This window comes from Gobius niger (genome assembly GCF_951799975.1).
Source record: "Gobius niger genome assembly, chromosome: 9".
NCBI lineage: Eukaryota > Metazoa > Chordata > Actinopteri > Gobiiformes > Gobiidae > Gobius > Gobius niger.
This window is the reverse complement of record NC_136860.1, coordinates 31,506,151-31,519,282: the sequence shown is the minus strand read 5'-3', so window position 1 is coordinate 31,519,282 and position 13,132 is coordinate 31,506,151. Positions and strand designations below refer to the sequence as shown.

The 13,132-nt window shown below is 40.4% G+C and overlaps 1 protein-coding gene across 3 annotated transcripts in view; it reads left to right on the top strand.

The window, feature by feature from the left end:
- The first annotated feature begins 361 nt into the window (after positions 1–361).
- The window catches only part of LOC306968088 (uncharacterized protein), a 73,249-nt gene continuing 60,478 nt past the window's right edge, over positions 362–13,132 (top strand). For all 3 annotated transcript variants that reach the window (XM_079563355.1, XM_079563356.1, XM_079563357.1), the window contains exons 1-3: positions 362–517; positions 8,043–8,133; positions 11,723–11,899. In XM_079563355.1, the coding sequence (XP_079419481.1) occupies positions 489–517; positions 8,043–8,133; positions 11,723–11,899 (297 nt within the window). In that variant the 5' untranslated portion in view covers positions 362–488. The remainder of the gene's footprint in view (positions 518–8,042; positions 8,134–11,722; positions 11,900–13,132) is intronic.

Here is a 13,132-nt window from a genome sequence, read left to right as displayed (position 1 = left end):
GCAGAGGTTAAAACAGATTCAGTGATGACATACAGCATGCCTATATTAGATTTAGTTGGTGAAAGTTGCGTTTTTAAGGCGTTGATATCGGTTCAGTATGGGATATTTGTAGCCGATACCCAATATCATATTTTTTCCAGTATCGGCTCCGCTATCTTATACCAGATTGTTGCATCCCTGCTTTCCATATGAATAATAATGTAAAATCCAACATGTTTTGCCTGTAGTTGTTTAAAACTCCTCCATTTGAGTCAAAACAGACTGAGAAAACTTTGAGTTCAATCGTTAATCACTGCATTCTTGTATAAGTGATTGAGCAATGTTTCTTATTTCCGTTGTTTGCTTGTTCCCCTGCAGCGCCGCCCCTCAGACTGATCCCGGACCAGCCAGTCCCCTCCGGACCAAAACAACATCTGTGGAAGAGAGAGACAGAGAGAGGGAGTGAGTGAGGAGGAAGAGGAGAGAGGAGAGTGAGAGATCGGCAGCAGATGGTGACACTGCAGCAGCCCTTCTCCAGGTACGGCCCACAGCTAAACACACACATGCTCTAATAAAGTGATAACAACGCTGGGATTAGCGCGGTTTAATTATAGAAGAGGACAAGGAGAGACAAAGAGGAACGAGACAACTGTGGGATTTAATGAAGAAAGACTGAAATGTGTTCTTTCATGAGCAGACAGATACAGTAATATATTTGTACTTCATTTAACGGGGGGGGTGTTATGCAAAATCGACTTTTTCAAGCTTTGCATCATGTCATTCCCTCATTAAAAACATGCCTGAAGTGTTGCCTTGGCACATTCACGTATTTTTGAGTAATCTGTAAAAACTCTGATGGCGGCCATTTTAGGGATAGGTTTGCCTGAGTCCTCCTAGGAACGCCCCCACCTCCTGGAGACGCCTCCGAGCTTTCGTCACCGGCCGAGTAACCAACCACTTCTCCTCAGCAGAACCCCCTCCCCACTGATGCCACAGACAGCGTGTGGAGGGGGCGTGTCGGAAAGGGTCAGAGGTTCTTAAAGAGACAGAGGCCTATTTCAAGACATTCACTACAGCCATTTTGAGAGAGACATTTCATACAAGGCAGTTATTCTAATTGACTGCATTTACAGACCAGCAGAAGGTTGCGTCATCATTGTACTTGTGATATAGACTGGTGCTATGTGATTGAAAAAAGCATAATACCCCCTCTTTAAATATATATATCTCAGTGGGACTCTCATTTGAAGCCTGTGTGTTGATTGTAGCGCCCTCTGTTTGCAGCAGGAGGAATTGACCCCTATAAAACAAGCTGCTACTTTTAACAAAAAATGAACAGTGTGTTTGAGTGGCTCAGAACGGGGTCGGGGTGATGTTATTGGATTTGAATATGTGGAGGTCACTTGCTACTTCTATTACTCAACATAATCCGGGAAATACAGATTGGACTGCTCTGGGTTAAGAACAAACTACCAAAGTGAGCGGTTTTCAGTCTGAATGATGTGCTTCTGCAGGTAGGAGAGGAAAACATGAAGAGGAAACAACAGTATAACATGATTAAAGGCTTGAAAGACAATTTTGCATGATTTATCCGCTCTAAGGTTACAACAAATGTATCGACCTTCATGTACAAAATAAAAGGTTTGAGATATAGACTTCCTTTGTCCTTGTACCACATGAAGGCAGATCAATAACACACGCATGTATCACTCTATACATCTGCAGTAACTTCATATAAACTTTTTGTGTCAGATGAAACAAATGAAGCTCTTAACTTAATGAAATTGTCCCAGTCCTTCAGACAGTATTATTGATGTGAGCTATACGTTATATTAGCCTCCGGGCATCACTGTTTGTCATCTGTTATTACCACACTTTAATTTTATAAGACGCTGCAAAAAAAAACAAGAGCTGTGTGAAAGACGGCGGTTCACACAAAGACCTTGTGATTAAAAAAGTTGCAGCGAGGTAGATCAAGATTTAAAGGAGACCATGTAGAATCTGCTTTTTGAAAGCATGTTGTAGCTTTGTTCTCTCGTCAAAAATACACCTGGAGTAGTATTCAAGTTCAATCACAGTTCAGAGTAACCCTGTCTACTTTGGTGATTTATTTTTTCTACCACTGAATCGCTTCTTGGATTATGTTGCAGGTGAAACCGGAAACAGTCCTTAGCAATTTTTGTATTGCAATCCTGTGTTACCAAAGTCTCTCAAAGTGCCTCACTGTAATCATTGTTCATACTCAGTGGTGGAAAACTACTTTTAATAATAATGAAAAATAATGCATTGGTTTTATATAGCGCTTTTCTGGACATTTAAAGACGCTTTACTTTGCATTATTCGGTCACTCCTTACTCGGTGATGGTAAGCTACTATTGTAGCCACAGCTGCCCTGGGGTAGACTGACGGAAGCGAGGCAACCAGTCTGCGCCATCGGCCCCTCCGACCATCACCACTCTCTCGCTCACAACATTCGCTCGGCTTCCTGGTGTTCCCAAACGGTCTCCCAGACCGTACCGACCAGGCCCTTCCCTGCTTAGCTTCCAAGGTCTGATGGGATTGGGCAGAGCAAAGGCGGTATGGCCCAACGTATGGGGCAAACTGACGGAAACGAGGTTGACAATCTGCGCCATCGGCCACTCCAACCACAACCGACTTTCTTTCTTTGCAGCCTATTGTTCATGTTTTTAGAGGTAGAAGAACCTTGAGGAAACCTGCACAGACATAGGGAGAACATCAAACCCAGGACCTTCTAGCTATGAAGCACGAGCGCTAACAATGGCGCCACCGTGCCGCTCAAAATCCTGCTCTGAGCAATTTTGCACTTAAAGGGACTATACAGAGTTTAAAAATGTTTAAATGTTTTTAGAAATTATGTATTTTCCTCCCCATATGTTCCAGCCATGTCTTAATGTGTAGAATGAGCTCAGACCTGTTCACCACAACTGCCTCTAAAATCCTGCACTGTCACTCAAAAAGGTGTTACTCAGGGTCATGCATGAGCTTAATATAGAAGGTGCAGTTACACGGATGACCTGAGGTGGCAGCAGTGAGTGTAAAATGGCCAACTTGTATCTAGCCCCTTTGAAGGAACAGGCCACCGTTTTTCCATACTGAGATATGTTCTTACCTGAGCTCAGACGAGTTGATGCGGACCCATCTGGTCTGTACGCGTGCGCTCAGTCACGCAACGAGACCAAAGATGTTGCTAGCACCTAACACCTTTGGAGTGAAAATATTACTGGGCGGACGTCGAAGTGCTCCTAAGGTGTTTTTACGCCTTACAATATAGTTCCCTTTTTGTCCGCTGAGAAAATCGACATGTTTAATTTTGTGTGACGATACTTGTATCGTGTAACTGCTCATGTATCCGTACTTAAATAGGGGAAAGAGCTTAGTCGCTTCTAACTTCTCCCCTGTTTGGGTCCAGAGGGATATGCTGGGAAAGGCTAAATGCTAACAACATCTTTTGGTCTTATGGTGGACCAGACAGGTACACATCCACATATCTCAATATGGAAAAAAGCTGGCCTGTTCCTTTCACCCCTTAACTCCCACCTAAACCGATTACATTTTCTCCAGTTTGGCTTTACCCCAGTCCAAAAGCTTCTGGAAAAAAGCTGTGAAAAAGCAACAAACCTGAGACGAAAACAGTGATGGAAATGTGACAAAAAAGGGAGAAAACATTGACAAAAAAGTGATGAAAAATGGATGAAAAAGTGGCAAAAATGTCACAAAAATGTCACAAGAAATTGACAAAAAATTGTCAAAAAAATGACAAAAATTTGACAAAAAAAAAGACAAAAATGTGACCAAAAAATGACAAAAATGTGATAAAAAATTGACAAAAAATTGACCAAAAAAATGACAAAAATGTGACAGAAAAATGACAAAAATGTGATAAAAAATTGAGGGGAAAAAAAGACAAAAATGTGACAAAAAATGACAAAAAAATGACAAAAAGTTACAAAAATGAGTTGAATACCCAACAAAAATGATGGAAAAAAAATCTGATGACGTGAGGAAAAAGATCCTCTCGGTTCAGGCGGGAGTTAAGAGGTTAAGGGGGCCATTTACCAAGCGTTTGCTCTTGTGCGAAACAAGCAGCACGTGCAAAAGTGGATCAGCAGCAGAGTCATGTTCGCTGTTTTAACATTCCCTCAATAACACGTCAGATATGGGGCCCTGAATCTGTTTTACAGGCAATTTAAATTAGAGTTGAAATTGAGTTTGTGGGCTCAATCCCTGACAGATAACATATGTGCATTTTTATTTGGAAAGCAAACCGCTCATCGAGTTTCTTACACTGGTTTCCTTCATTTGAAATTATGCGATGAATTTGTAGAATGTTGTGAACACAGTCAATTAACAGCAACTCATTACGTTTTACTGAATCCTCTGCATATTCTCCATTCAACAGTGGCTGAAAAGATCCAAGATCCTCGCTCAGGCCTTCAGCAGAAGTGGGTTAAGAGGTCACCGCTGACACTCCGTGAATCTAGGCCAGTGTTTTTGTCGGACATGTTTATTTGCAGCCGACTTAAAGGACGCTTTGTCAAACAAGAGCTTTGGGGAAATGTCACATCACAGCAGCCTCTGGTCAATTACGTTGTTCAAGCACATAATGTCTGCTTTGTGGTAAAACATTACAGTGGGGCCGCGCGGTCACTTTCAGGCGCGTTCCTTTTGTTGAATTGTTTGTCTGTTGTCGTGTCACGTTACAGCGGGAAAGGATTGTTGCTGATTTTGTACGAAGGGGCACCACAATGTCCGAGATTTTTAAGACTAATGAACGAGATAAGGCCAACTGTTCTGACTCCCTTCACAAACAGTCAGCAGAGAAAAGCAAATGACGACGATCCAAACACCAATCTTAACACATAAGGACAGTGCATGGGACGGGCCAGATTCAAGTCATTGTCCCACACACTCATTCAAACTTAGATAGTGCAGGCAAGACGTGTGAAGCCAAGTGTCTAATGGGAGGACATTACGCTGGTCAGGGCTGTAATCTAAAGCTCTCATATGCAGAAAGCAAGGTCCTTCTTAACTGATTGTTGACAGTTCAATCCCTGCTGCTGGTGCTGCACTTCTGTCATAACAGTGCGAGTGTACTGTAATGTATTCAACGTTCTTTTATCAGACCAAAGTGGTTTTCAAAAGGGGGATTTCGACAGGACCAGACCAGCTCAGTTCACTTGAGACCAGTTCATGTGTCTTTTGGGTAAAGTGGTCTGGGTCGTTATGGGGGTGGCCCAGGACATTTAATTTATATCCTGATATCACTGGGCTTAAGTCCTGCATAACACCTTTGTACATGCAAAAGTTGGCCATTAGGTGGGACAGAGCGCTCATCAACAAAAAAAATAATTATATATTATATTATGCCTTTTACATTGAACAGCAATAGAAAAAAAAATTATGCAAATATTTTCCTAAAGTAATTCATAATATAGACTTTATTATAGCCTACCCATCTCTGATGTGCCTCCAGGCTCAATCCATACCGAAGCGAAAGTAACAATCAGCTGTGCCATGTGACATATATTCGCTTTTAGACAGTCAGGCCAGAGAAGCAGCAGCGGCAAGACCTTGGAATTTTGCATTTGCTGCTTTCTCTCTGGTGGAGATAGTCTGACAGGAGGACCTTGCATTCCGATGTCTTGGTGTGGGAGAGGAAAAAGCCCTCTCATCCCGGTTCACTGTCCCGGAGGCAAGTCCAATGCTTCTAATATTCTAATTTTCGGAGATTTTTAATTTGGGTTAATTGGGTTTTTAATTTGGGGAAAAGCTGTGAGCCATAAAAATCAAAATGATAACAAATAAAGGCTACATATCTCACTTTGCATGTAATGAGTCTATTAGTTTCACAATTTAAGCTGAATAACAGAAGTAATATTCTAAGTATATGACGAGCACCTGTATAAGACTCCTCCTCCTGGCTTGGGTCCAGTGTCTTCTGACCACAAGAGTTAAGAAGAAGCGAAATTGTCAGGTATAAAGACCACACTGGTCTGACAAAAGAATCATTGAAATAAACATTTCAGTCCGATCCAATATAACTATTTCTAATATTTTTATTTCTATTCTGTAACTATGCAACATAAAATAGTGGTGCATTTTTGGGGCATAGAAGTTCTTGCAAAAACAGTGTCTAGACAGTTCAGTGCTATAACTAAAAGTACATGTTATATAGACCCGCTGATATAAAAAGCAGTTTAAAACACTTTCCGTGTCTCGAATGAATAAAACAGAGACAGTTGAAGCTTTCACAGTGGCAGCTTTTGACAGCTTCACGATATGAAGATGTGGTTTTCTCACCAGGGCAAAAAAATGTGCGCCTTTTAGCAGAATTAGTGAGAGGAAGTTGAAGAGGGCGACCACAGACAGAGCAGACGGAGCACTCGGATGGACATAATAACATCCTCATGGTTCACAGAAGAGATCCCGTTCCCCTTCAGAGCCCAATCACAGAACTGTACGAGCACAAGCCGCGCCGAAAACCTGGAGTACTTAGCCTAGAATGACTAATAGTGGAAATAAGGACAAGCATTGTAGTAGAAATGTTTCAATATTGTGAAATGGACTGTGATAATTCAGTCTCTTAAGTCTCTCGTAAAAGCTAGACTGCGTTTTCCCTTCCTTTTCTACAATATCTATATCTATATTTGCCATTGGCTTCAACTCTTTTACCCTGAAATCTGCTCTTATCTTCGAGTAAAGAATTTTCCGTTTTAGCAGAGATATCGTTGCCTAGACTTGGTTGATTGATTAGAGGATGCTTCGATTTCGCACTGTCTGCCCGAAAACAAGTCGCCACCTGGATTTATAATAACTTTTTCTGAACTGGGGTCAAGTCTAGGTTCAGCACAACTGTGAGCCTAAAGAATGAGATCAGCTGACGATCTGAACATCTTGAGGTTATTCCATCAGTGGATTTCTTCTTCCCTGATGGCACGGGCATATTCCAGGCGGTTCATGGAGCATTAGACGTCATCTAAGCATCTCAGAGTCCAGATCTTAACCCCAGTGAGAATCTTTGAGATGTGCTGGAGAAGGCTTTGCACAGAGGTCACACTATCCCATGATCAATACGAGATCTTGGTGATTAATAAATGGGACACTGCCACAGTCAATGTTTGCTGTAATCAATCTTAAAGAAAAAACTGTTTTTCCATACTGAGATACAGGGGCGTAGGGGCGTTAACCTCTTAACTCCCACCTGAACGGATCCCATTTTCTCCAGTTTGGCTTTACCCAAATCAAAAAGCTTCTTGAGAAAAAATCACCAAAACAGCCACAAAAAATGAGAAGAAAACAAGGATGTAAACGCAACAAAAAAGTCACAAAAACGCAGCAAAAATGTGACAAAAATTCAACAAAAAATGACAAAAATTCAACAAAAATGTGACAAAAACTCAACAAAAAAAAGACAAAAAATCAACAAAAATGTGACAAAAATTCAACAAAAATGTGGCCAAAAAAACCAAAAAACATACAAAAGGTGACACAACACAGCAACAACGCGAGGAAAAAGATCACTTTTGTGGGTCTTAGCTTTCAAATGAGGTGTTACACAGACCTATATAATGGCCAAAGAGGACAGAATGCATTTGTTCAGGCGGGTGGTAAGAGGTTTAGAACCTCTGAGCCTTTCCGACACGCCCCCTCCACACGCTGTCTGCGGCATCAGTGGGGAGGGGGTTCTGCTGAGGAGCAGTGGTTGGTTACTCGGCTGGTGACGAAAGCTCGGAGGCGTCTCCAGGAGGTGGGGGCGTTCCTAGGAGGACTCAGGCAAACCTATCCCTAAAATGGCCGCCATCAGAGTTTTGACAGATTGTGAATGTGCCAAGGCAACACTTCAGGCATGTTTTTAATGAGGGAATGACATAATAACATGATGTGAAGCTTGAAAAAGTTGATTTTGCATAATACCCCCCCTTTAAATAAACTTCTCTACAGCTTCATGTGCAAACTGTGGTTAATAGTAACTAGTCATGAAAATGGCTCAGTACTTCCTCTCTAACCACTGTCTTCTTGTTTCTATTTTATTCCCTGTGCAGTATGGAGGAGACGGTGCGGACCATACTCCAGAATCAGGACTCAATGGAAGGCCCTAAAGTGGACCCGCTGGACCTCATGAAAGCTTACAAGGTGAAAACAATAACAATATTTTTACATTTTATATCATGTGAAATGTTTATTCACAGTCCATTACACATTAACAAGGCCATTACTTTATTATACCATTGATGTTAGTTTAGGTTTAGTCCCAATTTACTGTTTATTTATCTCATTAGACTTTTCCCCTAGACAATATGAAAGCACACATATGAAAAATACAATGTTTAGTCAAAGAAAGTGAAGCTACGGGTTTGAGAGTTCACCCATGTACGAACGTGAACTACATCCTTAAAACTGGGTCAAAGAAGTGAAAACAGCGGCTCATTGTTGAAGCATTGTCTATCATTCCAAAACTATACAATGAGAACAGATGAGGTATTGATTTCTGGCCTTTTCATCTTCTAAATTGCAGGTCGACTCTTCAAAAAAATGATACCACTCGAAGTAATAACGCCTTCATAGATCGAGAATGATTGCCTTTATTGACTGTGAATAAGATTTGATTTCTTGCTTTGCATATCAATTATAGGTATAAGTACTTTTTGTAGATTTTTTTCAGTCTTTATTATAGAAAACTGCACGTATTCATTGAGCGCGTACATGAATATACGTAAGATCTATTTTATTACATCGATTGTCCCATGTCAAAGTGAATTTAACCCCTTAACTCCCACCTGAACCGAGCACATTTTCTCCAATTTAGCTTTACCCCAATCCAAAAGCTTCTGGAAAAAAGGTGTGAAAATAGTGACAGAACTGAGCCGAAAACAATGATGAAAATGTGACAAAAAAGTGACGAAAAATTGACGAAAAAATGACAAATGTGACAAAAATGTGACAAAAAATGTACCAAAATTTGACCAAAAAATGACAAAAAATGATGAAAAAATGCCAAAAATGTCACAAAAAATTGACAAAAAATGCCACAAAAAAACAAACAAAAATGTGACAAAAAGTGAAAAAAAAAAATGAAGAAAAAAAATTACAAAAAAGTGAAAAAAATGAGTTGAATAACCCCCCAAAAAATGATGGAAAAACAATTTGATGACGTGAGGAAAAAGATCCATTTAGATGAGTTTGTAGATCGTGGCTTTCAAATGAGGCGTTACACTGGCCTACAGGATTTGGGTAAAGCTGAACTGGAGAAAATGCTCTCAGTTCAGGCGGGAGTTAAGAGGTTAATTCCTCAATAATTGGAAACATAAAGCGACTTCGTGGAGGAAGCAGCGATGCCGTATTTGCAGTGAACTTTTCCCAGCCGTTGCCAAACACCCGGGACCTGCCCTTGAACCTCGTGTTTGTGTAATTACTTTCAAGCTGCTGGGAACCTGAGCGTCTAACTCCGTTTAAGAAGCGCCCTCATCATTTCAGACAAACTACAGCTGTGCGCCAACCTGTCACAGCGACCACTCCTGTTCCGACACCTGTTACAGCCAACTCATAATGAGTTTACAGCGGCTTTCAATCAAATGCGTGAGCGGTGATGTGTCCGCAGTGAGAAAGGGCGGTTTAAGCAAATTACCTTGAAGGAGACGTCAACAATCAACTTTTTAGGGCTCAAATAATCCTGTTCCCATCTTTAATTTCTTCTTCGTGGTAAGGCCACAATCTGTACTTCCTGGGTTGTAGTGGCCTGATTTACCAAGCATTTGCTCAATTGTTTTGCAAGTAGCCAAAGTGGATCAGCAGTCATTTGTGCCTTTGGTTTACCCAGGCAGCATTGTTACACTTACACATCAAATCTGGGGGCCTAATACTGTACAGTGCACAGTTTATAATGATAAATAAAGTGCAACACGCTATAAAATTGCATTTGCTAGTTTTAAAGGGACTATACAGAGTTTAAAAATGTAAAAAATTATGTATTTTCCTCCCCCTACATGTTCCAGCCATGTCCTTATATGTAGAATGAGCTCAGACCTGTTCACCACAACTGATCTATAATCCTGCACTGTCAGAAAGTTGTTGCTTCGAGTCTGAAGTGCCGTCATGCACGAGCTTAACCCCTTAACGCCCACCTGAACCGAGCACATTTTCTCCAGTTTGGCTTTACCCCAATCCAAAAGCTTCTGGAGAAAAGGTGTGAAAATAGTGACAAAACTGAGATGAAGACAATGATGAAAATGTGACAAAAAAGTGAGAAAAGTTTGACAAAAAAGGGTCGAAAAATTGATGAAAAAGTGGCAAAAATGTCACAAAAATGACAAAAGAAACGACAAAAAAATGACCAAAAAGTGACCAAAAAATGACCAAAAAAATGACAAAAAAGTGACACAAAAAAATACAAAAATGTAACAAAAAATGACAAAAATTAGATGAAAAAATGACAAAAATGGGATTGAAAATGGACTAAAAGTGGACGAAAAAATGACAAAAATGTGACAGAAAATGACTAAAAAAAATGAGTTACAAAAATAGTTGAATACCCAAAAAAAAAATGATGGAAAAAAAATCTGATGACGTGAGGAAAAAGATCCTCTCGGTTCAGGCGGTAGTAAAGAACTTAATATAGAAGGTGCAGTTACACGTATGACCTGAGGTGGCAGTAGTGAGTATAAAATGGTCAACTTGCATCTAGCCCCTTTAAGCATGGACGTCATGAATGTTATGAGGGAAAGTAGTGCTTGCAATTTAGCAAACTGTGTTCATCACGCCACCACACTGCACACTGCACCAAAAGTTTAGTCTTTTTTCGCACTTTATGGTCACTTTTTTTCTTGCCCTTTTTGTCACTTTTAGACAGTTTTTTTTTTTTAAAGGTTTTTGGAGTTTTTTTACTTCTTTTTCTGACCTTTTTGTGTCAATTTTGTCTTGCTTTTGTCACTTTTTTGTAGCTTTTTTGTGGCTTTTTCATCACTGTTGAGTCACTTTATTGTCTCTCATATGATGTTTTTTTTTTGCATTTTTGTTGCAATTTTAATGCTTTTTTCAAGAAGCTTTTAGATTTGGGTTAAAGCCAAACTGGAGAAAATGTGCTCGGTTCAGGCGGGGGTTAAGAGGTTAACATCTTAACTCCCACCTGAACCGAGAGGATCTTTTCCCTCACGTCATCAGATTTTTTTCCATCATTTTTTTGTTGGGTATTCAACTAATTTTTGTAGCTTTTTTGTAACTTTTTTGGCATTTTTTTGTCAATTTTTTGTCATTTTTTCGTAATTTTTTTTTTGCACATTTTTGTCATTTTTTGTCATTTTTTGATTAAATTTTTGTAATTTTTTTGTCACATTTTTGCCATTTTTCCGTCAATTTCTTGTGACATTTTTGTGACATTTTTGCCACTTTTTCATCAATTTTTCGTCACTTTTTTGTCACATTTCCATCATTGTTTTTCCAGAAGCTTTTAGATTTGGGTAAAGCCAAACTGGAGAAAATGCTCTCGGTTCAGGTGGGGGTTAAGAGGTTAAACTTCAGGTGCAGCACAGCTCTAAAACAAAAACAAGCCGAGTGATAATCATGAACTTCTTTTATTAAATATCAATAATAAATATCAATGTAATGCTTTTTCCTCTGCCCTCATAAACCAGGACTATCTAGTAGAATATTATGAATGTCGCCGTACGCTTTGCTGCCAGCCTTTGGACCAGCCTTCATTAATATTAATATCTCTGGTGTGTCTCAGGACAAGCTGCTGGAGGAGATGTGGAAGCAGCAGGACAGTCTGGAGTCGGTCCCCGTCGCCACGGAGACATCTGTCCCTGTCGTCACGGAGACGGCAGCATCGGAGGAGACCCACAGCGGATCTGAGGAGGACAGCAAGGAGAGCAACCCCCTGTTAGAGCGGCTCAGGGCACTGGAGGTAATGCACGCTGTGTAAGATTCATGAAGTCAGGAGCTTTACAGTCTGTGCAGCCTTTTTAGAGTTAAGTTGATGTGACTGAACTTAAAATGAAGTCAACCTTCACGCAGCATTATTCACTACATTATAATGGTGACAAAAAATATAGAAACATTTTTATCACAGTAAAATATTTCCTGCATTCTAGACATGACCTTGATGTTTCTCCATAAATCGGGGTGCCCAAAGTGCGGCCCGGGGGCCAAATGTGGCCCTCAGACAAAGGAAGGATAGAAGAAGAAGAAGAAGAAGAAGAAGAAGATTATTATTTATATAGCGCCTTTCACAGACATGGTCACAAAGCGCTTTACATGAGACAATTGGACATTCACTCCATACTCGGTGGTGGTAACGTTTGTAGCTTCAGTTTCCCCTGGGGGAGACTGTCAGAAGCGCTTTCGCGACTACACACGTCTGCGCCAACGGACCCTCGGATAGGCTGAGCGATATGGACAAAATTTCATATCTTGATATTTAAGCCAGATATCTCGATAACCCCTGGTTGGGAAACAATACGAGCGATCGCGATGTCGTCACATCCGTTGGCCGTGGTAGGCATTTTACATTTTCATATTTGATAAACATTTTATTAAAATCCTATAATCAGCAAAAACAATGTCCATAAACAGTGCATTGCTTCTCTTGCGCTGTAACAGATCTATCATTCTATAAAACCGAGTTAGAGGCCTGGATGCATCAGCTGTTGCCCACCATTCACCAAAACATCCGGCGAAAATTGCGGAAGTAAACAATAACAGAGATCGCTCGTAGTCAGGGGTAGGCAACGTCAGGTCCGGGGCCAAATCCGGCCCTGCAGCACAGAACCTCTGGCCCCCAAGATGATTTTGAGAAATATTATTATGCAAATCAGAGATCAAATACCTGTTAAAGTACTCTAAAATGCCAGAAATAGTGTCAGTATTATAATATGTGATTCTTAACTGACTAAAAGTGGGTCAGTGGGTGGCAAGTCTATTGGGAACCTTTTTTTCAACGTTTTCCATCTGAAACCGCATGGAAAGCTACTGGAGTCTGTTAAAATGAATATTATTGGGTTGTTTTGATCATTATTTCAGCCTTAAAAGCATATCTTCTGCTTGTTACGATATATGACAAAGCGCGGCTTGCCATAATGGTGGGTCCTGAAGCTGTACCACTTGAGAGAATAATAATAATAATACATTTTATTTGTAA